This window comes from Neovison vison, chromosome 2 (assembly GCF_020171115.1).
Source record: "Neovison vison isolate M4711 chromosome 2, ASM_NN_V1, whole genome shotgun sequence".
NCBI classification, from domain to species: domain Eukaryota; kingdom Metazoa; phylum Chordata; class Mammalia; order Carnivora; family Mustelidae; genus Neogale; species Neogale vison.
In genome coordinates this window covers 231,448,696-231,475,245 of record NC_058092.1, presented here as the reverse complement: position 1 = coordinate 231,475,245, position 26,550 = coordinate 231,448,696, and the positions used below count along the sequence as shown (strand labels likewise).

General features: G+C 45.9%; 1 protein-coding gene across 7 annotated transcripts in view; it reads right to left on the bottom strand.

Moving 5' to 3' along the window:
* The window catches only part of DMBT1 (deleted in malignant brain tumors 1), a 68,700-nt gene extending 42,670 nt beyond the window's left edge, over positions 1-26,030 (bottom strand). For 5 of the 7 annotated variants that reach the window (XM_044240670.1, XM_044240676.1, XM_044240672.1 and 2 more), the window contains exons 1-6: positions 25,967-26,030; positions 3,967-3,996; positions 3,089-3,133; positions 1,902-2,225; positions 897-926; positions 4-48 (exon numbers count right to left, since the gene is read on the bottom strand). In XM_044240670.1, coding sequence (XP_044096605.1) covers positions 4-48; positions 897-926; positions 1,902-2,225; positions 3,089-3,133; positions 3,967-3,996; positions 25,967-26,027 — 535 coding nt within the window. In that variant the 5' untranslated portion in view covers positions 26,028-26,030. The remainder of the gene's footprint in view (positions 1-3; positions 49-896; positions 927-1,901; positions 2,226-3,088; positions 3,134-3,966; positions 3,997-25,966) is intronic. The other 2 variants (XM_044240671.1, XM_044240677.1) reach the window with 2 other exon arrangements.
* Between the last annotated feature and the right edge of the window lie 520 nt (positions 26,031-26,550).

Here is a 26,550-nt window from a genome sequence, read left to right as displayed (position 1 = left end):
TACCAAATTGTGTTTTCGAAGCTGTGGTGGCGGTGAACCAGGTGGTGTCTGCATAGGGCAAGAAAGGTAAAACTCAGAGTTAAACATTATGATAAGCATTTTCTGAAAACCATTTGTCACAGGCACCATGACACTTGCCCAGCTGCGTTCCTGCCACCTTCCCAAAGGGTGGGCTGTGCAAGTCTCCTGCTCTAATCTTTCTGGGACAAAGGCTATGGGGAAGTCGGCCAGGTGCCTCCATATCTCTAAGCCTGGCATGTTCTTTTTTCCCATAGAAAATTTTTGCCACCCGTCTCTCTTGACTCATGTAGATCTGAGGGCTTTGGCACATCACGTTCTTGAAGAAAAGATTCAGGGGCATTGAGGGTCACCACAGAACCAAATAGCTACACTAGGACCTAGAGAAACTCCATCACCTCTGACAGTCCCATCCCCTGTAACTGCTGTCCCTGCCTCATTGGATGCACATCTCTGTCCAAGGAATCTAAGGCTGTGGCAAGCACTGAGCCCTAGACAGGAGCCAGCCTGCCCTGGTGGCTCTTCAGGAGGACATAGGCAGTCCTCAGCATCCATTCTCCTAGTCATACAATCAGCCCAGATTGTATGAGAGCTGAGATTCATGGCACATGGGCCGGTTCTCTGAAACTGCAGGCTGCCATCTCTTGGGACAGTTTCCACATACTGGATGGAACCTCATGCACTCATGGGAAAGTGAGACTCTTGGAAATCCCACAGCTAATTAAGAACCACCTGCCAATATCTCAGTGACAGTGGGGAAAATTAAGGTGCCCATAGCTTCTACAAAAGCAGGGGTTCGAGCAGTCTAGATCGGGGGCAGGGGGGAGTAAGAATGGTCTGCAGAGAGAAAAGCCTGAGTGGGGTGGCCGAGGACTCACCTGGCTGGATTGTGGACTGAGGCCGAGCAGCTGAGAGAAAGAAACAAGAGTCAGACACACAGCACACAGGTGCCCCAAGTGGATGAAAGGTTGAAGAAACTCAGTGTATACCTCCTGAAATCACACTTCCACATGACCTTGTGTGGACAGACCCAGTGGCCACCCTGAATCCCTCAGTCCTCTTGGAGCCCCATACTCTGTCCTGTTGCCATTGCCTGCTTTACTGGGACTGAGGGTTGGCCTTCCAGGAAGTGGAATGTCCCGGCTTGGCCCAGGATGGGCCATCAAAGGCTTTAGGTTCCCTCTGCATACAAACATACAAAATTAATTGGGGCAGTTAGTTTAGAAGGACCCCAATTCCACAGGCCCAGGTGCAATGCTCCCAGGCTTCACTAGGTTTTTCAGGGTTTCTGTAGGGAGTCAATCCAAGCCCCACATTCCTAGGTGTTACTTTAGCATTCCATGAGTAGCGAGCTGCCATTCCTTGCACCTTTCCCAGTATCCTACTGCTCCTCACAGCCCTCCCCTGTTCACAATGTTGACTGCAATCTTGTTCTCTGAGTCGGCTTCATAGAGGACCCAGAAGAAAACAACCAAGAAGAAGGGAAGGTGGTTTATTTTCCAACTGTGCTCCCAAAAGCTGTGCCTTCATAATCAGGCCCTCGGAAGAGGGTTGCGGACTGAGATGATGATCCTACCAAGAAGGAAAAACACCATTTTTTCTGTTCACTGAATAGTGGATAGCCCTTTCCCCCAGTATGCCATGTTGCTGCCAACATGCTGCCAATATGAAATTGACCCTTCTCTGTTGGCCAAATAGGAGAGAACAGCAGAGCCTACACTCTCCTTTGCATTGTACTTTAGTAGCCTGCTGCCTCCAGGAAAACTTGGGAGGCTCAGAATATCTCATAGAGGTTTAGATGTGGGCCTTGTCATGGGTAGAATGTTTCTTCCCATCCAAGACAATCTCAGAGAGAGAGAGAGATGGGTGTATTTCATCCCCACCTGAGCAGATGACACCGGCATCTTCTCCATGGCCACAGTTGTGTGAGTTCCAGCCATTGTGAGGGCAGCTCCACAGATAGGTCTCGTGCCCGGAGCAGCGCACATTGTCTAGGACAATTGGCCCTGAGCCTTGACCAAACCGGGCACTTCCGGGGGCTGACATGGCCCAGCCACAGCCCAGCTGCCTACAGACCACATTGGCATCATTGGTGTCCCAGTCATCGTCACACACGGTACCCCAGGAGCCTCGGTACAGGACTTCCAGACGACCCTGACAACGGTCACCTCCGTTCACCAGTCTCAGGGACAAACCTGATTCAGTCCCTAAGGGATAAAGAATAGAAAAGCCCCTCCAAGTATATCTCAAGGTCATAAGGTTAAAACATTTGTAAGACTCAGGGGCTTTTTCCTGGCCTAAGTCCCCTTAGGGACTGTTTAACTGTTTGACAGTCTCCTTAGGGACTGTTTAACCCAGAGTTAAACATTATGATAAGCATTTTCTGAAAACCATTTGTCACAGGCATCATGACGGTTGCCCAACTGGGCAGGTAATGACCTTTCAACATGCCCAGGGGTTAATCTTCACCACAGTACAAGAGCAGAGGCATCCCAGTTAGCTCAAGGCTGAGGATGCTCCACTGTAAAGAAGCACCCCATGACCTGGATCGTCAAGTCCAGTCCACACTGGGCACACCCAGCATGGAGCTCTATAGCTACTAGGGCATGACAGGACCCATGCCTCGATGGGCAACTTATTGCCTTCTGTGGCATGCTGACTTGGTTCTGCCAACATCCCAGGACCTGATTGATACATCTTGTTAAGAAAGGTGCCAGCCCAGCACATGTCCCTCCTCTTCTCAGGGCTCTACCCATGGCTTGGGAATCACAAGACCAGCATAGTCCCAGCAGCCCTGGAGAAGCCACCAGGGCTTACACTCAACAAGTGGGGGAGGATCATTGCTCAACACGAGCCCAGGATCCCAATGGAATCTGTGGGCCACCATCTCAGATCAGACCCCAGATCTGATCTTCAGAGACTTCTCTCTTTATCCCCCAGCTACACACACACACACACACAAGGAGGAGGATAGGGAAGGACATATTGTGCGATGCCTCCTGTCACTTCCAAACCCAAGCTTTATCTAGAAGCTGAGAATGATCCTGGGAGGGTAGACTGAAATATTTACCAAATTCTGTGTTCGAAGCTGCGGTGGCGGTGAACCAGGTGGTGTCTGCATAGGGCAAGAAAGGTAAAACTCAGAGTTAAACATTATGATAAGCATTTTCTGAAAACCATTTGTCACAGACACCATGATACTTGCCCAACTGCGTTCCTGCCACCTTCCCAAAGGGTGGGCTGTGCAAGTCTCCTGCTCTAATCTTTCTGGGACAAAGGCTATGGGGAGGTCGGCCAGGTGCCTCCATATCTCTAAGCCTGGCATGTTCTTTTTTCCCATAGAAAACTTTTGCCACCCGTCTTTCTTGACTCATGTAGATCTGAGGGCTTTGGCATATCCGGGGCTTGGAGAAAAGATTCAGGTGCACTGAGGGTCACTACAGATCCAACTAGATATCCCAGTTCCTAGAGCACCTCCATCACCTCTGACAGTCCCATCCCCTGCAACTGCTGTCGCTGCCTCGTTGGATGCACATCTCTGTCCAAGGAATCTGAGGCTGTTACAAGCATTGAGCCCAGGATAGGAGCCAGCCTGCCCTGGTGGCTCTTCATGAGAACTTAGGCGGTCCTCAGCATCCTTTCTCCCACTCAACCTATCAGCCCGGATTACGTGAGAGCTGAGATTCATGGCACATGGGCCAGTTCTCTGAAACTGCAGGCTGCCATCTCTTGGGATAGTTTCCACATACTAGATGAAATCTCATAGACTCATAGGAAGGTGATACTCTTGGAAATCCCACAGCTACTTAAGAACCATCTGCCAGCATCTCAGTGACAGTGGGGAAAATTAAAGTGTCCATAAGTTTCACAAAGAGCAGCGGGTTGACCAGCCTGACTGAAGAAGGGTGGGTGGGAGAGAAGAGCCCCGTGGGGTGGCAGAGGACTCACCTGTCTGAAGTGTGGACTGAGTCCATGCAGCTGAGAGAAAGAAACAAGAGTCAGACACAGGTGCCCCAAATGGACCAAAGGTTGAAGAAAGTCAGTGTATACTGCCTGAGATCACACTTCCACATGCCTTTGGGTGGACAGAGCCAGAGCCCGCTCTGAATCCCTCAGTCCTCTGGGAGCTTCACCCTCCCATTGCTTGCCTTGCTGGGCCTTAGTACTACTGTTCCAGGAGGAGGAAAATCCCTGCCAGGCCAGCATGGACTATCAAAGACATAGCTTTCCCTCTGTAGAGGAGCATCAAGAATGATTCAGGGCAGTTAGTTTAGAAGGAGCCAAATTCCACCAGCCCAGGTGCAATGCTCACAGGCTTCACAAGCTTTCTTGACCTTTCTGCAGTGGGCCAGGCTCACACTCCACATTTACATCAGACTCATTAGCTTTCCATGTTCCAGCGATTTGCCATTCCCTACTTCCGAACTGCTCTTTATAGCCCTCCCAAATTCACAGTGTAGACTGCAATCCTGTTTTCTGAGTCAGCTTCATGGAGGACCCAGAGGAATACAACCACGAAGGAGGGAAGGTGGTTTATTTTCCAATTGTGTTCCCAAAGTTGTGCCTGATCATCAGTCCCTGGGAAGAGGGGTGTTGGCAGAATACATGATCCTACCAAGAAGGAAGTGAATAGTGTTCTGTTCAGTGAATAGTGGATGGCCCTTTACCCCAGTATGCCATGTTGCTACCAAGTGATATTGGTTCTTTTCTGTTGGTCAAATAGGGAGGACAGTGACCCAACACTTTCCTTTCCATTGCACTCAGTAGCCAGCTGCTACCAGGAAACCTTGGGATTCATGGAATACCTCAAAAAGCATTAGATGTGGATCTTATCAAGGGTAGTGTTTCTTCCCGTTGAAGATAATCTCAGAGAGAGATAATGGTATATTTCATCCCCACCTGGTGTCATGAGCAGATGACACCAGCATCTTCACCCTGACTCTAGTTGTGGGAGTTCTAGCCATTGTGAGGGCAGCTCCACAGGTAGGACTCATGCCCAGAGCAGCGCACGTTGTCCAGCACAATTGGCCCTGAGCCTTGACCAAACTGGGCACTTCCTGGGGCTGACATGGCCCAGCCACAGCCCAAAAGCCTACAGACCACATTGGCATCATTGGAGTCCCAGCTGTCATCACATATGGTGCCCCAGGAGCCTCAGTACAAGATCTCCACATGGCCCTGACAACGGTCGCCTCCGTTCACCAGCCTCAGTTTCAAACCTGACTTAGTTTCTGAGGGATAAAGAACAGAAATCCCCCACTGAGTGTATCTCAAGGTCATAAGCTAAAAGCATTTGTAAGACTCAGTGACTTCTTTCTGGGTCATGTCCCCTGGGCAGGTTATGACTTTTCAGCATGCCCAGTGGTTAATCTTCAGCACAAGTAAAAGAGCAGAGACATCCTAATCAGCTCAAGACTGAGGATGCTCCACTGCAAAGAAGCACCCCATCACCTGGATGAAGGTGGGGGGAGGGTGGACAAGCCTAATCCACCCTGGGCACACCCAGCATGGAGCTCTACAGTTACTGGGGCATGCCAAGACCTGTGCATGAATGGGCAACTTATTGCCCTCTGTGGCATCCTGACTTGTTTCTGCCAACATCCCAGGAAGTGATGCGCCCTGGGAAGAAATGTGCCAGTCCAGCACATGGCCCTTCTCTTTTCGGGGCTCTATCTCATGGCCTGGGAGCCACAAGACCTGCATGGTCCCAGCAGTCCTGGAGAGGCCCCCAGAACTTACACTGAGCACTGTGGAGAAGATCTTTGTAATAAACCCAGGATCTCAGTGGAATTAGTGGGCCATGCTCTAAGATCAGATCCGGGATCTGATCTTCAGAGACTTCTCTCTTTAGTCCCAGCTCTACAACCACACACACACAGGGACAAGGATAAGGAAAGACACACCCTGAGATGCCTCCTGTCACTTGCAAACCCAAACTTTATTTAGAAGCTGAGAATGATCCTTGGGTGGTGGATTGAAATATTTATCTATATCTGTTGTTGAAGATGCAAAGCGGGGGATTCAGGTGGTGGCTATATATAGTAACAAAGGTAATGACTAGAGTTAGACATCATGGAAAACAGCTTTTGAAAACTGCTTTCTGCATGGTCACATGGGATCTTCCTTTGTGCTATATGTACACAACACCCTTTTAACCCATCCCCTAGACGTCTCCCTGTATAAGGGTGAAACCCATGTATACAGTTGGTATAACTACCTTCAGAGGGAGAATCAAATAAAATTATTCATTACCTATTGTATTAGTAGCATAGTCTCCTCTATAGTGCTATCTGCATAGACAAATTGTAGAAGGACAAGGGAAAAAAAGAAAATGTAAAGTTAGGTCCTCTCTGAGGAGATTCAAGGACTGAAATTAAAGTAGAATCTGCTAAGAGATATCATTTCTGACTTGGATTTTATCTTGTTATGGAACTTTAGAAAAGGGAACAGAACATGCCAACCTCAAACTCTTTCATTCTAGAAGGCTGTTTTGGGGGAATATCTCTTTACTAACCTACTGACCTTGATACTCACCATCTCACATGTGACCAGTGCAGGGTTCTATGAATAGATGGGAAAATAGCTTTTCTAATCCTTCTGCTTCCAATTGATTTCTCTTGTCTAATTGTATTGGCTAGTATCTCTAGTACACTGTTAAATGACAAGAGGCTTGAATGCCACTCTTGCCTTTTTACTTTAGTGAAAATGCTTCTAATGTTTACCCATTAAGTAAGATTATTGCTTTAAAATTATTATTTTTAAATTGCTTCAAGAAACTGTGCTCTTTGCCCCAGTTCCCAGTAAGAGCCTACTGGGTGTTAGGGCTTCAAGAGGAGATGAACTGATGGCTCCTCTTAGTCCACTGACACCAGAGCATTCATTGTATGTCTGAACGCCCTGCTGGGCTTCTATATGAGGTTTTTGTTTTTTGTTTTTTGTTTTTGGATCTAGAGAAAGTATGCTCCCACCTTCACCCCACAGTCGAGGTTCTGCAAAAGTAGTTCTAGGTAAGGCCTATCTGGAGTCCTCTCTCATAGTTAGATAGCCAAGCCCCTGAGCCCCTCACTTGTACCCTGGATCAACTAGTTGTGCAAAAGAACTTGTCAGGCCCAGCTATAACTCCTAATACTTAGCAGGGCTCTCATGGGAAGCTACTGTAGAGAGGAGTAGATTCTCCTCTTATAGCTGCTGCAAATAAGAATCTTGGGAGAGACATGGTTAAATTATAATAAAGTCAGTCTCAGGTGCCTCGTTAGCGCAGTAGGTAGCGCGTCAGTCTCATAAAGTCAGTCTCATCCTTAGCTCTAGTGACATCTGTGTCCTTAATCATAAGGAATAGAAAACGGTCAAGTCAGACATCACCTTATGGGCTTTAGGGACAGGAAAGCATAACAGCTGAGGAACAGAAATGCCTGACATGTGTACCATTAAGATTCCCAAATAATCCATGCTGACTTCTGGTCAGGGGCCTTCATGGGAAGGCTATCCTTCTCTTGTCCTAGGGTCAAAGTTTCCCATGGGTTATAAGCAGTGACTTTCCCTCCCAAAGCTCGGGTTGCCAAAAACTTGAGCTGTATTGACTACCTCTCAGCTCTCTCATTGGCAGTGCCTCCAGGGGGTGGAGGATCATGGGACCTCTGATGCATCTGCCTTTCCAGGCCCTGCGGCCAGAGACCCAGCACCCCAGTCTGTCCAGGCATCAGCATGCAGTGGTAAGGACCACAAGGGTAGGCTCTGAGCATGAGCAATAGGACCCACTCTAAAGCCTGGACACCAAGCTCGAACTTGGAACTCCCTGGAAGTAGCTGTGCAGGTCTATCCCTTCCCAGTCTCAGGGACATGGCCCATGGAAGGGTTACACATTTAGGCCTGAGGCCTTGTTCAGAGGTTCTCTCTTGGGAACTGAGCACCCCTATCTCTTAAACCTTTTGTACCTCTTCTGGATTAGAGATGACCTCACGAGTTCAGGTAATGAGGCCATAAGGATCCCACATAAATGCAATGTTACCTTCTGCCTCAGTGGTTGCCAGAGATGCCTCTGTGGGAGACAAAGAAGCTATCGAGTGGAGGACAGAAGAGGTCATTTGACACTGGCTCTCATTTGAGAAGAGCTGGCTTTCTGCTTCCTCAGCTCTGAAACAAGGGCTGGATGCAGTGACCCTACCCACTGCTAAAAGTCTGTGTTTCTTACTTACAAGACAGAGTTCATCTCTCTGCCATTTTGCCAGCCCTTATGCAATGCTGGAATGCCACCAGAGATGTTTTTTGCTCCTGCAATCAACCTCCCACCCCTCTGCATCTGCTGTCTCCAACAAAAAATCATCCCATTGCTGAACAGGCCTACCTGATTAACAAGCTCACCTTTCAAATTCCAACTTCTTATTTCTATAGCTTATCTACCCCCTAAGATGAGAAATATCTACCATTGCTGAGAATTCCTGGAAGGTGGCCCCAACTAAGAAGAAAGGTAGTTTTCAAGGATGCATCCCCAAATGCTAAAATAAACCCACTCCAAAGTGATTTCTTGGAGGGCCATACTCTCTGGCAGAAGCCATTCTCATGTCATAGTTGGATTATCAGGATCACATCCCATGCATGGTGGCATGCGCACATACCAATCCACAGAGCAAATGCCAGAGGTCTCTCTAAAGATGAACAACTCAACTAGGAAACCCCCTTTGGGGGACACAATGATTGTTATCTTCAGAGTTTCTTTGTGGATTAAAAGACCTCTTGGTATGTGACTACCAATCAGCCCTCTGTGAACAAAGGAGAAAGTCAGCATTGGGTTTCCCTAGGTTGGGTCAGGAAGAATTTCTGTCTTCCTTTGCAGGTGTATATATCTCTAGCAGGTCATTTAATCCCCAATAAAGAGAACATACTGTTTACTTCTCTATTTGATTTAGATTTATGTAGAAAGGTATTTTGTCACCCCAGGGCAGGATCCTCAGAACAACACCACTGAGTGAAGGCACTGGCAAACTCTGGAGGAGGCTGAGGTTGAAAGCTGCTTCCACCACTTCCCCAGCTTTAGGACTCCAGGCAAGCTACTTGCCCTCTCTGAGCCTCCATTTATCTGAAAAGGAACCTGCCCTCTAACATCAAATAAGACATGACCTAGAGTAAAGCAGGTAAAATACAAAGCACTGTCCACATGCAAGGGGATGTTAGATGAGCAGGAGCCCCTATTGTTCAAGTGGCACATTTAAGGTGAGGTCAGCTCTACCTGAGCACACGACTCCGGTATTTTCCCTGTGGCCACATTTGTATTTGTACCACCCACTGTGGGAGCAGCTTGACTCCCATCCTGAGCAGTATACAAAGCCCAAGAGAATGTTCCCCAAGCCCTGACCAAAGTGGGCCCTGCCTGGTGTCGACACTGCAAGGCCACAGCCGAGCTGCTGACAAACAACATCTGCATCCTGCATGTCCCAATCATCATCACACACGGTACCCCAGTAGCCTTGGTACAGGACCTCCATACGACCCTGACACCGGTCACTTCAATTCACCAGCCTCAGAGGCAAACCTGCATTGACACAATGGAAAGCCCTCATCCACTCTCTCTGCCTCCCTGGTTTTCACTCACCAGCACCCCCTGGTCTCCTCCTTCCTCTCACCACTGCCCCATCTCCTTCACCTGCTTTCTCCCCTCCTACACCTTAAATGTTGCTGCTCTGCCAAGCACTGTCTTAGGTCTCTTCTCATGCTGTCTTCCCTCTGACAGAGCTCATGTACTCTGAGAACTTTCTAGAAGGAAGAACCCAAAATCCACCTCTCCCATGCTGATCAACCCTTACAATCCCAGTCAAGCTCTAGACGTATTTCCAGTGGCCTCTTGGACATCCACCCTATGTCCCAAACCCAACACAGACTGTTTCTTCCACTTGAATCAACAGTGTCACCGTGCTCCACAGAAATGTGTTGGGAATCTGGTTGTTATATTTGATTCCTCCCCTTCTTTACTTCTTATATCTAACTTATCAACAAGATTGTCTTTCTTTTTATACACACCACCATTTTGCTAGATTAGATCTTCCTATTCTTGAACCTGGCCTACTCCAGGGGCCTGCCTGTGGATCTCCCTTTCCCTGTCCCTCCCTCTGTAATCCATCCACATTGGTGGATTCAATAAGCATTTATGGAATGTTTACTCTGTGCCCACTCCTATGCTGACAGGATTTACCTCTCTCCCCTAGAATGTCCCAAGTTTTACCTTGTAAAATACAGATATGTTCAACTCACTTCCCTACTCAAAATGCCTCAATTTACTTTCTGCTGCCTTCAGGGTCAAGTCTCAGCACTCATCCAAGAGCGGGCCTCAACTCACCTTTCAAGCCTCCTGTGAGGGCTGACAGAGCCTGAGTGCCACCATCATGGGCACCATGCTTCTGCCTGACACAAGCCCGCTAAACCACCTGCACTAATTATGCAAGCAGAACAGAGAACAGGTCTTGAGAGATCCAGCCCAACATCATGACTGCATGAGGTGAGTCCTAGGTATGGCTTTTCAGTGGTTAGTTTGAATTTATGAGAAATCTATGGTCAGGGAGTGACCAGAGAGGTTGGAATGAGATGTAAGATGAGGGGGAAGATGGTTTCTGTGGTTGTTGTAAGGTTGTTGTAATGAAAAGCCAATTGGGCTCTTTCTAGAGTGCTCCGAAGGTGCACTGCAGACCTCCTCAGCCCTTCCTGCTGTCCTCTTTGGTCATTCCTGTGAATGTCCCTGCAGAAGAGCTCTCAGTCTCCCTGCATCAACCTGCCCTTTGCTGGGTGTCAATCACCAGAAAGCTCTGTTAAAGCCTCTCTCAGGTCACTTCTGGACTCTCAGAGCATGCTCTGAATGGGCAGGGATTAACCTCAACAGAGCCAAGAATTCCATGTCAGGGTCCACTGTCCTAAGAGAGCATATCGAGGTCTGACATATCAAATTCAGTGCAAAGTGTGTGTATTCACTCAGAGGATGAGGAGAGATGGATAGATTTAGTAAGAATAGTGGACAGAGGCAAAGGTGCCTGTTCTGAGTTCTAATTTCTGCCCACTTAGTCACCACGTGACCTTGGACATATAGCTGTTTACAAGTGACCTAACTATGCCACAGTTTCCCCACAGTTTCCCCATCTGCAACCTGGGGGTAATAATACTGCTTACCTCAAAATGTTGGAAAGATTTCATGACCATAGTGCTTACTATTTGCATTCGTTGAACCCTTATTATGCAGCAAGTAGTATATTAAATGATTTTTCTCTATATTAACTTATTTGGTATATGAAAATAATTTTGTGCAAGGTACACAACAAATGTTTGTGGGATATTAGCCATCTTCCAGATAACTGTCACTAGTGGTAAGAAGAGGCACTGACTTTTTATCATCCATGTCTCCTGACACAAAGCTGAAGCTAATCCCATGCGCCAAATGATTGAAAGGCAGAGAGAAGAAAAAAGGAAAGTGACAGATGAGACTGGCTGAGTGTGCATCTGGGACATTCCTAGGGTCTCAGCATCATCTGACCCCCTCCTTCCCATCCCTGCGTTCCAAAAGGCAGGCATTTGCTCTGTGGCCAAACTTGTACTCAGCCTCAACAAGCCAACAGCAAAGCAGAACTGACTGTCCTTGCCAGTAAGCAAAACTCTAGGAAGACAAGTAAAGAAAAAAAGGTTTTCCCATAGTCTGTAGTTGAGAAACTCTCCAGATCTAGAAAGAAAACAAATTCATCTTGGAATGGAGGTTCCACTCTTTGTAAATGATCTACAGTCACAGAAATTGGCTTGAGTATCACCTTACGATCGTGCCAGGGGGCACGGTGGCTCACTCTTGGGTCTGTGCCTCCTGCATTCTTGCAAAGTGTTCTGGATTTTGCAGTAGTAGATTACAAGTGGGTTGGATGTGGGGTGTTGAATAATTTTAAATGTAAAAAAGTACATGTCTTTTTACTCTGTCCCCTAATGCTACAATTTATAGTTACAGGATGTAATCTGTGCTCAGAAGAAGGGCAGGGCAAGAAAAGGCAGTTCAGACTGGTTGTCAAGGACTCTGGATGCCAGTTGAATCCTCACTCCAGTCTGAAATTTGAGTGAACTTAGCATTTGGAATAGCCGCACAGAGGCTCCCTAAATAAGTATATATTTTGTTGTCCGATATCCTGTGCCTTCTGATCCATATCCTGAGAAATTTTTAATGTATTTTGAACAAAGCCAACATGCAGAGGGCCCTGGGTCTTTATTATTTGTGAGATCACTCTAAAGCACTCTAAGTCCCTCTACTTCAAGTTAACCCTTAGGACACCTTCAAGGTCCATCAGATTCAATTTTATTTCTCGAGTTTCTTTTTCCAGCAGGTCTCACTCTGTGAGGATTGATATTTCATGACTTTTACATGTTTCAGAAGATCTTCCAAAGAACAAAAAGAATATTCATTCATGTAAAGAAAATAGAATAAAAATCATTGTATCTTATAGTCACTATATGGATTCATTGGATCCTTCTATAAATCCAAAATACATTACAAGCTCTTAATGATCTCATTTTTCCTATAGCTTGAAATAATGTGCTATTTCATCATTCAAGGAATTGGTCCATCATTACTCATTAATTATTAACTATCACTAAAAAAGAGTTCTATAAGACAGTGAGAGACTGGTAGCATTATCTAGAAGAAAGATGAAGTGGTAAGATAGGTCATCATTCTTCAGTGCCCCAAATACTGCATTACCTTTCAAGAAGGTATTTTTTAAAAAGACTGGAGGCACTGTCTTTGTAAGATGCTTTCAGCGTTCATTGACTGCAGTTAAGAACTTAGACGTTTTCATTGTCTATTACCAGCAGCAAAGAGAAGAAAATTGACATTGAAGATGCTTCTCAATAACTAGATGAATCAGAAGAGGAATGTAAAGAGATAGAGAGTAGCCCCGTAGATGCTAAGAGTAATTGTGAAATTGCTTGTACATCTGAAATCTCAGATTCTGGGCCTTCAATTGATAATATCCTAGATGAATTCCTTCAAATTCAAAAATAAAGGAATCACTAATATAGTTTTAAGTACAAAAATAAAATATACTGCTCTCAGAGTGCCTGAGAGGCTTAGTTGATTAAGCATCTGACTCTTGATTTCAGCTCAGTTCATGATCTCAGAGTCATGAAATTAAGCCCCACATCAGGCTCCAAGATGGGCATGGAGCCTGCTTAAGATTCTCTCTCTCCCTCCCCTTCTGCCCCTCCTCTCTCTCTCTTTTTCTCTTTCTCCTCTCTAAAAATTAAATAAATAAACAAATAGTGCTCTCAACCACTTCAATGGAAAGGATTTCATTGGTGATATTTTGCAGCAAGATCTCAGACCATCTCCTTTTGCTAGAAGGACATACTATGGTGACTTTTTAAAAAAAATTTATTTTTTATAAACATATAATATATTTTTATCCCCAGGGTTACAGGTCTGTGAATGCTTAGCGAAATAAGTCAAGTGGAGAAAGACGATGGTAACTTTTAGTTTTTCTAATGCTTATATACCAAAATCTACTTGCTAAAAGGGGATTGCTAGGTTTAAATTCTTATTAAAAATTCAAGTGAGGTTGTTTTCATGATCCCTTTTTTCTTACTTCCTGGTATAAGGAAAGTTGAGGCATCCAACAAACTCAGATTCCTTGTAAATGTGAGTGCTGCTGGAGCAACGGTCAGAGGTTCACAGGTTGGAATCTCTCTGGTAAAACCAAGAGGTCAATGAGGGGACTTGATGCCAGAGAACTATGCCATTTGTCTCAACACCTTGAATGTGGGGTCCACAATGCACTTCCCAGAGGCCCTGCTTCATGTTATTGATGACTCAGTAAGAGGGCAAGTAAAGACATGTGGCTGCACATGCCTGAGGATGATAAAGCAATATGAGATAGAAACAGAGAGCAAGAACATTCTTCCAACAAAGGCCACAGACCTAGGAAATATCTGCATCAGAACATCCTCACCTCATTTCTGACCATGATCATACAATTTCCAACATTCACTGTCTTAAGTGCTTCACCCACATTGTCCCTCTTGGTCCTCATGGCAACCCATAAAGGTGGGTTTCCCTCCTCTTACACAGAAGTAAACTGAAGCACTTGGAGGTAAAATAAGTTGGCCAAGGTACTATTCTTATTTCCATTTCCCAGATAGAGAAATAAGTTTGGAGAACAGGGGTCATTGCTATTACTACTCTGCCCTGAGTCATGTAATACCCATTATCTCCTGGAGCCCACCACCTCCACTCCTCAGCAAGCAGATGATCCTGGCATCTCTCCCATGGTCATAGGTAGGATTCATTTCCTGAACAGCACACTTCATCCAGGACAGTCTGTCCTGAGCTCTGACCAAACGGTGACTTCCTCAGATCCTATTCAAGGGCTTTCCATGTATCATCCTAGTTAATCCTCAAAATAACCGGTGGGAAAACCAAGGCTCAGGAAGGCGACCCAAGACCGATCGACTGGTAAGTGATGAGGGGCAGGACTTTGTACTGAGGCCATTGCTGTTAACCATTTCACAGTTTGGTACACATATTTAACATTTGACCTGTGTAGCCCCATCTTAAGGTCTGCCATCTTGCACAAGCAAGCACACTCATGCACACAGAGGACTGTAATAAGACCAAGAAATGGCAGAAGAAGTTGGCACTTAAAGCGTCAATAGAGGTAGAAGTTTCCACTGTTCTCCCAACACTTGATAAAAATCTAGGAAAGAAGAAGAATAGTAACTGATTATACCCAGAGAGCTTTAGTTAAATGCGCCCGTCCCCACCTGCCTTCACTGTCCTGCTGAGGGACACCCAGGGAGACAGAGATCTTAGGAAAGAGGTGTGGCTGGGCACTGGCTGGCATCGAGACTCCAGGGCTGTCTTCTGGTCTGTGTGGAACCTTGTGAGGAAGGGGCCAAGGGCCCAGGTGGACCCTATTAGAAGAGGTCCTTCCTTGTCCTACATCTAAGACCCAGCAAGGTTCTCTGCAGCAGTCCCTCATAGGCCCTTGGGGGTAGGTGTGGGCCCCACAACCACCAAGAGTTTAGAGTTACCTGTTGATGTCTGTGTCCTCTCAAAAGTGTTTCCAGCAAGTGATCTTGCTGAGAAAGACTAAGGGCCAAATGAGAGCTCTTCTGAAAACAAGCATTAGATCTGACCACCTAGCTATTTCAAGCAGGGGAGGGGGCTGCATCAAATTTGACTTTGGAGGGTTATCTGGGCCTCATTCATTAAATAATTCACTCATCAGGTATGGATTAATCCCTGACTGCCCAGGAGACACTGCCCCGAGAGTCAGGGAGGAGGAAGGGATCCATCAGCAAGGCAAGGCTCAGCCTTCGGATCTCAGAGGCAACTTGGCAGCCAGACTTGGTAGCCAGTACTCTGGTCTTGCCCTGGCAGGAACACGGAGGACAGGTTGCTGGTAACCTCAAAGGGAGCGATTCATAGGCTTAGAAGAGAAGCAGGAGGATTCCAGACAGGGTCAGATATTTCCTCTAGACTTGAAAGAAGGCATACACATATGTCATGAAAAAAATGGAGCAAAAGGATTGTCAAATAAAATACAGGATGCCCAGTTACATTGGGATTTCAAATAAACAAGGATATGTCTTAATATAAGTATATCCCAAATATTCTATGGGACATATTATACTTAAAAAATTCTTTTTATTTGAATCTCAGATAAAAAATGAATACTTCTTTAGTATAAGTATGTCCCAAATATATTTGCTTGAGACACACTTACACACAGACACGCAAAACAAAAACTTCTTTTTCTTTATAAATCTGAAGTTCATATTGAACTGGTGAGTTGTATTTTTATTTGCAGTACCTGAATATTCTAGTAGAGATGCACCCAGTAGGTGGGCAGTAAACAAGAAGCTCCCTTCACTGACCTTTATTTAAGCCCCTCGCTGGTCAACTAATGCCCTCCATCCTCCCTGTAAACCCACTGATCACAAGCTCTGGTAGGCTGTTTTCTAGTCTAACTAGTAAATTCCATTCCAACAAGCTTCATTGTGTGATGAGCTAGAGGCAGGTATGAGCCCTGAACTTGCTTATGACAGCTGTCCTTGGCATTAAAATCAGTTAAATATTAAGTAAATCAAAGAAATGTGGGCTAAAAAAAGAAAGATGGCTTTCTATACAAATAAGGTTGAATGGTTTGCAAATAAAACCCAGTTGCTAAAAAAGAAACCAGGCAGGTGGGACAGGGAAGAGTGACAGAAAAACGTACAACAGTCCTTCTGGGGCTCACACCACTTTGCAAGTGTCTTTTGTTTCACGCTCCCCTTTGGAGAAACAAAAACTAGAAATTACAGATATGCCATATGGGTATGCCTTATGTAAGAGAGACAGTGCAGATCCACAGAAGATCCGTCCTGGGAGAAAAGCCTACAGCAACAAACTTGTTACTCAAAGTGTATTGATGTGTCTTCAGTTAAAACAAAACACTTAAAATCTGTATGTATCATATTTTATGGTTCCCCATTTTAAATGACATTTTTGAGTAACCAACAAACTACCTTTCCCAGTCACTTTAGAAATAGTTATTTTAGGGGCGCCTGGATGGCTCAGTCGGTTAAGTATCTGACTCTTGATTTCAGCTCAGGTCATGATCTCAGGGTTCTGGGATAGAGCCCCACATCACACTCTGCACTGCACTGGGCATGGGGCCTGCTTGAGATTCTCTCTCTTTCTGCCCCTCTCTGCCCTCCTCCTCACCCGGCTCACACTCTCTCTTCTCTCTCTCTCTCTCTCTCTCTCTTTCTTAAATTAAAAAAAAAAAAAGTAAAAAGGTATTTCAGAGCCGCTGCTCTCCAAGTGGGAGCCATGAATCAGCAGCAGCAGTCATCACCCAGAACTTCTTAAAACTGCAGATCCTTAGGGCTCCCTCAGACTTACAGATCAGGAGCTCTGGAGGCAGAGCCCAAATATGGGTTGTAACAAGCACTGCAGGTGATACTTTTCCTTTTTAAGATTTTATTTATTTATTTGATAGAGATCACAAGTAGGCAGAGAGGCAGGCAGAGAGAGAGAGGAAGGGAAGCAGGCTCCCCACTGAGCAGAGAGCCTGATGCGGGGCTCGATCCCAGGACCCTGAGATCATGACCTGAGCCGGAGACAGAGGCCCAACCCACTGAGCCACCCAGGTGCCCCGCTCCAGGTGATTCTGATCTGAGTTTCACTGAGTTGCAGCCTATGTAAGGGAAATGTAACAGCAGTTTCAAGAGGCAGGTGAGATACATGTCCTTCAACAACCGCTTACAGAGACCCTGCAGGACGCTGGACGCCTCAGGCATGGGGAGATCTGACACGGCACGGTGTCTCCACCATCCTTCGTCCTTCACGAGTTTGCTCTAGTGGGTGACATGGCCACGTAACCAGCTAGAGGGCAAGGGACTTCGGTTGACAGGTGCCCAGGGTCTGGCGGAGATCATTTGTGGCTCCCTGGTTCTACTCCAGAAACTACAAGCAGACGTGGGCCAGGCAGGAAAGAAGTCAGGGCTTACAGTGGGCTCTGAGGAAGTTGGGACACTATGAATTAAGGGCTCCTTCCAAACAGTCTTATAAGAATAAAAGTACAGGGCCACCTGGCTGACTCAGTTGGTAGAGCATCTAACTCTTGATCCAGAGCTGTGAGGTCAAGCCCCCACATTGGGCATGGACCCTACTTTAAAAATATAAAAAATAAAAGAAAGAATAAAAAGAATAAAAACACAAACTCCATGCAAAGCTTCTTGGCAATCTCCTGTAGAGGAAGAGCTCGATGAACCAGCTTTCTGGATGGAAGGACTGGATACAGAAATGTCAGTCACTGTAAACCAACCAACAGGCTTACTATAATTCCCGTTTGAAGGTTTTTCTTTAATTGAGTTGCTCTTTAAAAAAGGGTGCCAAAGTTCTTTAGGAAAAACTAACAGGCTAAAGATAAGTTCTTGAAAAGGATTAGATTCTGACACAGCAAAGTAGGGTTGGTGGGAGTGGGACTTGTACACCCAGGATTTGGGACAGGGGTCCACGGGTTCAAATTCAAGCTCCGCTGTTCTTTCGTTCTCTAAAGCCGAGCAAGTCATTAACCTCACTGGCCTCAATCTCCTTATCTGTAAAAGGGTAAGTACACGAACTACTTCATAAGGTTATTGTGAAGACAAAACAAAGAAAAAAAATACATCAAGTGTTTAAGATAATGTCTCTCATGTAGCTGGCATTCAAAAAAAATCATTAGCTCAAAAATATTCAAAATAGGGCAATGTGAATTAAAATATAGAGAAAAGGGTGCCTGGGTGATTCAGTTGGTTAAACATCCAACTCTTGACTTAATCTCAGGGTCCTGAGATGAGCCCTACGTTGGGGTCCATGTTGTGCATGGAGCCTCCTTAAGATTCTCTCTATCCCTCTCCCTCTGCCCCTTCCCACCCCTGCTTGCATCTCTATTATATATGTGTGTGTAGATTATTTTATATATATATATATATATATATATATAATTTTGAAGATTGACACTGCACCAAAAAGCAAAATAATTTTTAGAACTAAAAAACTAGATATTTAAACACACAAAAATAAGAAATTAGTTAAACGTTTATCTGATTTCTGTAAGAAATGTCTAGATTTAAAATCAGTAGGAAATTACAAAAGAAAACAGCAAGAAATAATTACATAAAAAATTAAAAAATATTTGTTCAGGAAAAAAATCAAAATCCAAAATTAAAGGCAAATAACAAACTGGGAAAATATCTGTCATCAATATAATGGACAAAGTATTCATGATCAATTAATATACAAAGTTTATGTAAGTTGACAAGGAAGACACCAACTTTCAAAAATATTGGACAATACTTTTTTAATATAGACAATATACTTTCCTTTTCTCAAGGAAAGAGAATGTAAATGGCTTGAAAATGTTCACCCTCACTGTAAGCGAAGAAATGCAAACTGAATTAACTCCATACCATTTTCATCCAGCATTTCAGCCAAGATTTTTGAGCTATAATATTCGGATCTAGACAAAGTGTTGAAAATTGCCACTTTTGTATTTTACCAATAGGGGAAAGAATGGGTACACGTCTGGGAAAATAACTTATCAATATGTTTTAGAAGCCTTAGAAGTAATCAACTCTTTGACTCTGTAATTCCACTTCAAAGGATATAGACAAAGAAGGGGCGTCTGGGTGGCTCAGTTGGTTAAACATCAGCCTTTATTTTTTTTTTCCTTCCAATTTATTTATTTTCAGAAAAACAGTATTCATTATTTTTTTTCACCACACCCAGTGCTCCATGCAAGCCGTGCCCTCTATAATACCCACCACCTGGTACCCCAACCTCCCACCCACCCCCGCCACTTCAAATCCCTCAGATTGTTTTTCAGAGTCCGTAGTCTCTCATGGTTCACCTCCCCTTCCAATTTATCCAAAAGCACATACCCTCCCCAATGTCCTTTAGCTTTTCTTAAGAGAAAGGGGTTGCAACTTCTCTTGCTGAGTGTCTTGGGGATTCCAGTGCTCAATCTCACTTCATACACTTCATGTCATGTGAGTGTGGCTAAGGTGGGCTTGGATTTCATCATCATTAGGTTCCAGTGAACTAATGAGTATCCTAGTTTTACACATACTCTGAGGTTGGTGGAAGAAGAATAAAGTTTGTGAAGGATGAGTGGCCCTCATGTATCCCATCCCAGGGTAGTTTGGGGTTCCCTTTGCAGGCTGAGCACTCAGGAATGAAAAGGGTCTCCCATTTTTCAAACAGGTCAGCTCCCTAAGCCATTCTCTCTTTCCTTTTCTCACTGGCTTGTCTTTTTCTTTCTTTCTTCTTCTTTTTTTATATACTTTTGTAGTCTGATAGGTACAATGGATTATAGTAAGCAAAACTAAATTATATAATAAAGTGATACCATCTATAGACGGAGATGACTTGCAGTGAGGATTTGAGATTATATAGTTCTTAACAACTTTAAAATATCAATCAGTTGTACGATGTTCCACCTGGAAAGAAATAGCAGAGATAACATCTGCCTTTAACTCAGGACACAATTGGATCCCGGGGTTCTGGGATTGAGCCCCGCCTCAGGCTCCCCGCTCAGCCTGCTTCTCCCTCTCCTTCTGCCTCTCCTCATCCCCTCCCCCACTAATCCGCTCGTGCTCTCTCTCTCAAATTAATAAAATCTTTTAAAAAAGAGAGAGAATATAGCCAAAGGAAAAACTGATAATTTCTACAATGTAAACAAAGAAGTGTGGGCGTTGACAGTACTGCCCATTACATAAAGAACCTGAAAGGGGTAAAGGAAAAGGGAGGGTTTAGTAAAAAGGTACAAATTTCTGCTATGAGTAAGGTCTGAAAATCTAACGCAAACATGGTGGCTACAGTTGATCACACTGTATTTTACAATTGAAATTTATTAAGGGAATAGAACTTAAAAGTTCACATCAAAATAAATAAATAAATAAAATGGAGAGAGAGATAATGCATGTGCTATCTCAGTGGGGAGCCTCTTTACAATGGATACTTCTGTCTAATCACCATGGGGTGCACTTCAAATATCCTATAACTTTATTAATAATCATACCTCAATAAAGCTAAAAAATTTTAAATATTTTATTTATTCATTTGAGAGAGAAAGAGAGAGCAGAAGCAGGGGGAGAGGGAGAGGGAAAGGGAGAATCAGGCTCCCCACATAGAGCTGGCAGCCTGACTCAGAGCTCCATCCCAGGACCTGGATGGAGATCATGACCTGACCTGAAGGCAGAGGCCCAACCGCCTGAGCCACCCAGGTGCCCCTAAAGCTGAAACTTAAAAAAAAAAAAAAAAAAAAAAAAAAAAAGGAGAAAATCTAAAATGACCTCAATGTCCAAAAACTATGAATGGCATGTTAGAATGTTCAGAATACGAAGATAAATTATAGAAAAACTGTATGTTACATTATATCACATGTATCTTGAAAGGAACACATGTTTTAACAACAGCCATCTTGAGTGATGGATTTGGGATGTTATTACTTTCTCTCTCATTTTTCTCTAGTTTCTGCCTTTTCTGCACTAACTGTGCATTAGGAGCTACAATTTGAAGTGGAAGGTGGAGATGGGGTAAAAGGTTTTGTGTGAGGCAGAGTCTGTTCAGTGCAGAAGGAATTGGAGTTGCCTGCTGAAGGACAAGAACAAGGGTGAAATAGAAACTGAAGACCAAGGTAGAGAGCAGTGGACAAGGTAGAGAGCAGTGGACAAGGAGGAAGGTCAAGGGAAGAAGCAGAAGAAGAAGTGCTAATATTTTTGAGTAAGCTCTGTATTCCCAGCATGGAGCTAAGTGCTAGACATGCTTTACAAAATCTGTTACAGTACAAGTATTGTGCACTTCTATTCTATAGCTGGAAATCCAAGACTCAGAAGGTAAAACAGCTTGTCCAAAGTCACACAGCTTACCAAGAAGGGAAACTCATGTCTGAGGTCAAGAGCCCTGAGCAAGGGTGCCACAGAACTCCGCTGTGTGCCTCTCCCAGTTCAGATTAAAATGATGAGATTCCATTGCCATGTGTCAAAAAAGCAAAACACCTTGCAGTAATAATACACAGTAATGTGGGTAATATTGCTTCCCATAAACTATACACAAAGACACAGAAATCCTGCCCAGGCCCAGCCTGGGGACACGCCTTTGGAGACGCCTGATGGGCACACGCTTTCTCTGGCCGAGCTGGCCCTGCCCCAGGCATCCAGGCTACTCCCTTATGTTCAGCAGGAGCCAGGCTCGCTGGAGGCTCTTGGCCACGCAAGGTGCTGTGCTGGGTACTAAATGAGCAAGACACAGTCCTTGCCCTCTATGGACCCCCAGCATAGCAGGATCCCTAGAAAAAATTCACAGATAATTTGGTGCAAGAGTTAAGATGTCATGGGAGAATAAGAGTGATGACCATAGGATGACACCGTCCACGTGTGTCGTATGTGTGTCTATATGTGTCTGTGGTTTTTTTTAAAGATTTTATTTATTTATCTGACAGACAGAGGTCACAAGTAGGCAGAGAGGCAGGCAGAGAGAGAGGAGGAAGCAGGCTCCCTGCGGAGCAGAGAGCCCGACTCGGGGCTCGATCCCAGGACCCTGGGATCATGACCTGAGCCGAAGGCAGAGGCTTTAATCCGCTGAGCCCCCCAGGCACCCCTATATGTGTTTGTGTTTTTGTGTGTGTCAGAGTGTGTGTGTGTGTGTGTGTTTTAAGATTTTATTTATTTATTTGGCAGAGTGAGAGACAGCGAGAGAGGGAGCACAAGCAGGGGGAGTGAGAGAGGAAAAAGCAGGCTTCCCACTGTGCAGGAAGCCCAACGCAGGGCTCTATCCCAGCACCCAGCGACCATGACTTGAGCTGAAGGCAGATGGTTAACTGACTGAGTCACCCGGGTGCCGTGTGTGTGTGTGTGTGTGTGTGTGTGTGTGTGTGTTGGGAGTGTATGTCAAGGAGGGAGAGATTCCGGATGGGCAGTGTCCGTGGTACTTAAAAAAAGACTGTTCCAGGTCTGTTCCAGGTGAAGGGAAGAGCATGAATGTAGTCAACAAGGCAAAGAGGCAGCACTACTGGAGTGCGGGAGGCAGGGAGTACAGATTGTTTGTACCAGACAGTGAGCTCCAAGGTATCCTGCAGAACAAATAAAATCTCGGGGTCAAAAACAGCGTGGACCGTGTGGGGAACAGCAACACAGGTGGGAGATGCCCAGCAAGATGTGGAGACACATGGGGCTGGAGAAGACAACTGAGCAGGACTGCGGGGTCCTGGATGCCAGGCCCCCCAACCAGGACTCAGTCTGACACACCGCCATGAACCTTCTCCTCATTCTAAACATCCAGCAACTGAGATCAGGCTAAGTCCCAAGATACCCATGGGTGAGTTTGCATAATACATATGCTGAAGAAAGGAGAGCTTCTCCAGAAGGTAGCCTGGGGGCCTGTTATTTAAATGATTCAGAAGTACCCCCACCACCGTCCAAATGCCACCCACATGAAACACGTTCTTCCAACATCTGAATGTCCCTTCATTCGATTTCCTCCTTCTTATTTAAGGCATTAATCATGGCAAAACCCCTACTAAGCACTGGAAAAGGTGCATACAAGGTTGAACAATCTGTTAGGAATTCATTTGGGGTATTTTTTTGTTTTTGTTTTTAAAGATTTTATTTATTTATTTGACAGAGAGAGAGAACACAAGTAGGCAGACAGGCAGGTAGAGGGGGGGGGAAGCAGGTTCTGTGCCGAGCAGAGAGCCCGATGCGGGGCTCGATCCCAAGACCCTGAGATCATGACCTGAGCCGAAGGCAGAGGCTTTAACCCACTGAGCCACTCAGGTGCCCCAGGAATTCATTTGTTTTTTTGTTTTTTGTTTTTTTAAAGATTGTATTTATTTGACAGACAGAGATCACAAGTAGGCAGAGAGGCAGGCAGAGAGAGAGAGGAAGAAGCAGGCTCCCCGCTGAGCAGAGAGCCAGGACTCTGGGATCATGACCCTAGCCGAAGGCAGAGGCTTTAACCCACTGAGCCACCCAGGCGCCCCTAGGAATTCATTTGTAAGCAATTGTTGCTTCCTCGCTTTGCAAATCATAGGCCTACAAGAAATGGACCCCAAAGCAGTGATGCTAAAATTTTTCTTGGAGTAACTTTGGAGTGAGAGACAAGTTGCGGAGCTAATCCAGAGAGAGAGCTCCCACACACCCTGCCCCCGTTCCCGAGAGGGTATCCAGGGAGACCGTGATGCATTTGTCACGGTGCGGGACCAGCCCTCGATCACTCCCCACGCACTGAACTCCGCCTTTATGTGGACTTCACCAGCTTTTCCTTTTCCCGTTCTAGGATCCAATCTAAGACACCACCTTGCACTTGGGAAGTGAGGTCTGGGTACAACATTGGGACCCAGGACAGTAACAGTGAGTGGCTCCAAGGCACCCTGTCTGTGCCAGACGCTGCTTGCTGGCCTCATGTCCACACCACCTGGGAGGTTGGAACAAGGTTCCAGATGAGATGAGCAGATGGAGGCTTGGAGGGGTCCCAGAGCCAGTAAGTGACAGCACCAAAGACGTGGCTAGAAGAGGCAGGGGCTCCATGGCTCGTCCCGTCCAGCACGATCCTGGGAGCACAAGCTTTTTCTCAAGGGCATGTGCAAGGACCAGAGGTGAGGACCGTGCCAGCTGCCTGGCGCCTGGCTCCCCAGCCCCGCCTTGGGGCTCCAACGTGAGGCAAACGCCGAGGGTCATCTCCTCGGCTCTCTGCGCGGAGCAACAGGGTCGTTGGGCCGAAACTGCTACCCTCGTGCCAGTGGACCAGCTCCAGGGTGGAATCCTGGCCCAGCCGCTCACCGCGGCCGACCTGGGACAAGCCACGCACCCTTCCTGGGGCTGTTGCCCGCATCTGCATGTGGAAGTGGTGACCCCGAGCTCTCGGGTGGTCAGCAGACTGAGACAGGAGGACACAGGCACGCTGTTCCGCTGGGCGCTCCAAACAGAACAAGCACTTTGGGGAGGTCCGCTCCCACCTCTAAACTGCAAGCGTGGGCACGCATGCGTGTGCGTGTGAGTGCGTGTGCGCATGTGCGTGCGCATGCCCAGAACGTCGTGGGAAAACGACTGGTTCCCTCAAGCCACGAGCGCTGCTGCCCTCGCCCCCTCTGTAGATGAGACCGGGGCTGCTCGCATCTTGTCCCTCAGGGGCCAACTTAAATCCCACGTCCCCTTTCAGAGCCAAAGCAAGCCCAGCCAATCCACATTCCAGAGATGGAAGCTAGAGCTGACAGCACTGCCTGGCCATTTTCAAGTATTTTGAAGGAGACACAATTTCCAGCCCCCAGAGGGCCCCCGAGCCAGTGCTCCTGGTGTCCCCCTGACAAGAAAAGAAGGTGGGCGTCCTCTGTCCACCTGCCCACCTGTGACACGATGCCAGCCGCCCACATCACACAGGGCAGACCCAGCCCCTTCACCTGCACTAGTGGAGGGGGGTCCCTTATGGGGTGCTGCTTTCATGAAGGCAATTTCCCAAACAAACTTGCATCTCCAGAGGTTCCCCAACAAAACCTGGGGGTAGGACTGAGAGTTCTGGAAGCTCTCCAGAAATTAGGGTACTTTTGCCCTGTCTTCTGAAATTCATGAACATAGCAAAGGGTTACACCAAAGAAAGCAGGAAGGAGGTAGAAGAGAAGAAGGAAGGAAGAAAGGAATGAAGGAAAGCAGAGAAAGGAGGAGGGAGGGAAGAAAAAACAGAAGGGAGGAACTGAGGCAGAGACAGAAGGGGAGAGACACAGGTAGCTCACAGGCAGACTGGCTAGCCGGCCAGCTCACATAGTTTCTCCCTACATGGACACTGAGATGCCACAGCCACACTGACTTGCCAGTGGCTCTTTGGTGTACATTCAATACCTTCACACCCTAAGCTTCAGATCATTTATCTAAAGCAGACAGTGACAGCCACAAAGTTGGAGTCTTAATGATCTTGACTGTGTTCAGCAACTTGACCTGAGTTTGCTTGGTGAATACTACCAAGCCATAGACACCCGCAGAAAGAAACCACGTAATGAGTGTTTTCAGGGGCCATCTTACTGCCCATTTTAGAGTGCACAAACCACGTCCTTAACCAACTATGCCAAAGTTTTCGCGTCAATTAATAGTACACATGCACTTTTCCTTAACTTCAGGAATTTTTCTACAGCAAATCAATCATTTTCTTAGTTGAGCTACTCCTCGGAATATCAACATAATGACTGACTTTTTCTAACTATGACCATTGTATTTCTCAGCCAAAACAGAACACCCCCCCCCCAAAAAAAGCCATTCCTTGTCAATACTTGCAATGACAATTATGAGCAAAGCGTTGCCTCCTCTTTGGTACAAAACTACCCCCACAATGCAAAGTCTAGCACCAGGGAGTAAGTAGATAGAATCTGCCATGACTTGGATTCCAAGAGTGAAATTAACAAATAGCAGAGTTAGATATATATACCTGTAGATAGAACTGGATCCAGTAAAAGAAATACTTCAAGGATGACTATGGAGATCCCCATTTTGCTGGGCTCTTCTCAGTTAGAATAAAAATACCTTGACTTTTATAGGTTCCCTGCTGAAAAGAGGCGTGTCCCCCAGGGTGGTATATTTCTATTGCTGCCATAAATCAGCGTAAAGGAAGTGAGGATTGAGCTAACAGTCAATGGCTAATCAGTGGGAACAAGTTAGGTGTGTTAGATTGATTGCTGTATGAATGATCTGGCTGTTCTCCAGTGCCAGACACACGGACAGTGATACAGTTCCCCATTTCCTTTTAGGAGCAACTCAAGGACTCTCAGGTGCTCTCTGAATAGAGGCTCAATTTTAATCGTGGAGAAATTGAATTAACTTGTGGGAAGTCAGAAGATGCGGGGCAGAGCAGGATGTGGGCTGCTGGACAAACACAGGACGTGGTGCCAAGGGGAAAAGTGTCTCTGGGATGATTTGTCCTGGCAATGCACTCTCTTATTGGCCCCTTGCCTTAGAGAAACAACATGATGGAAGAGCAGAAGGTATGAGGGCTGAGCCCATAGGTTCTGTGGG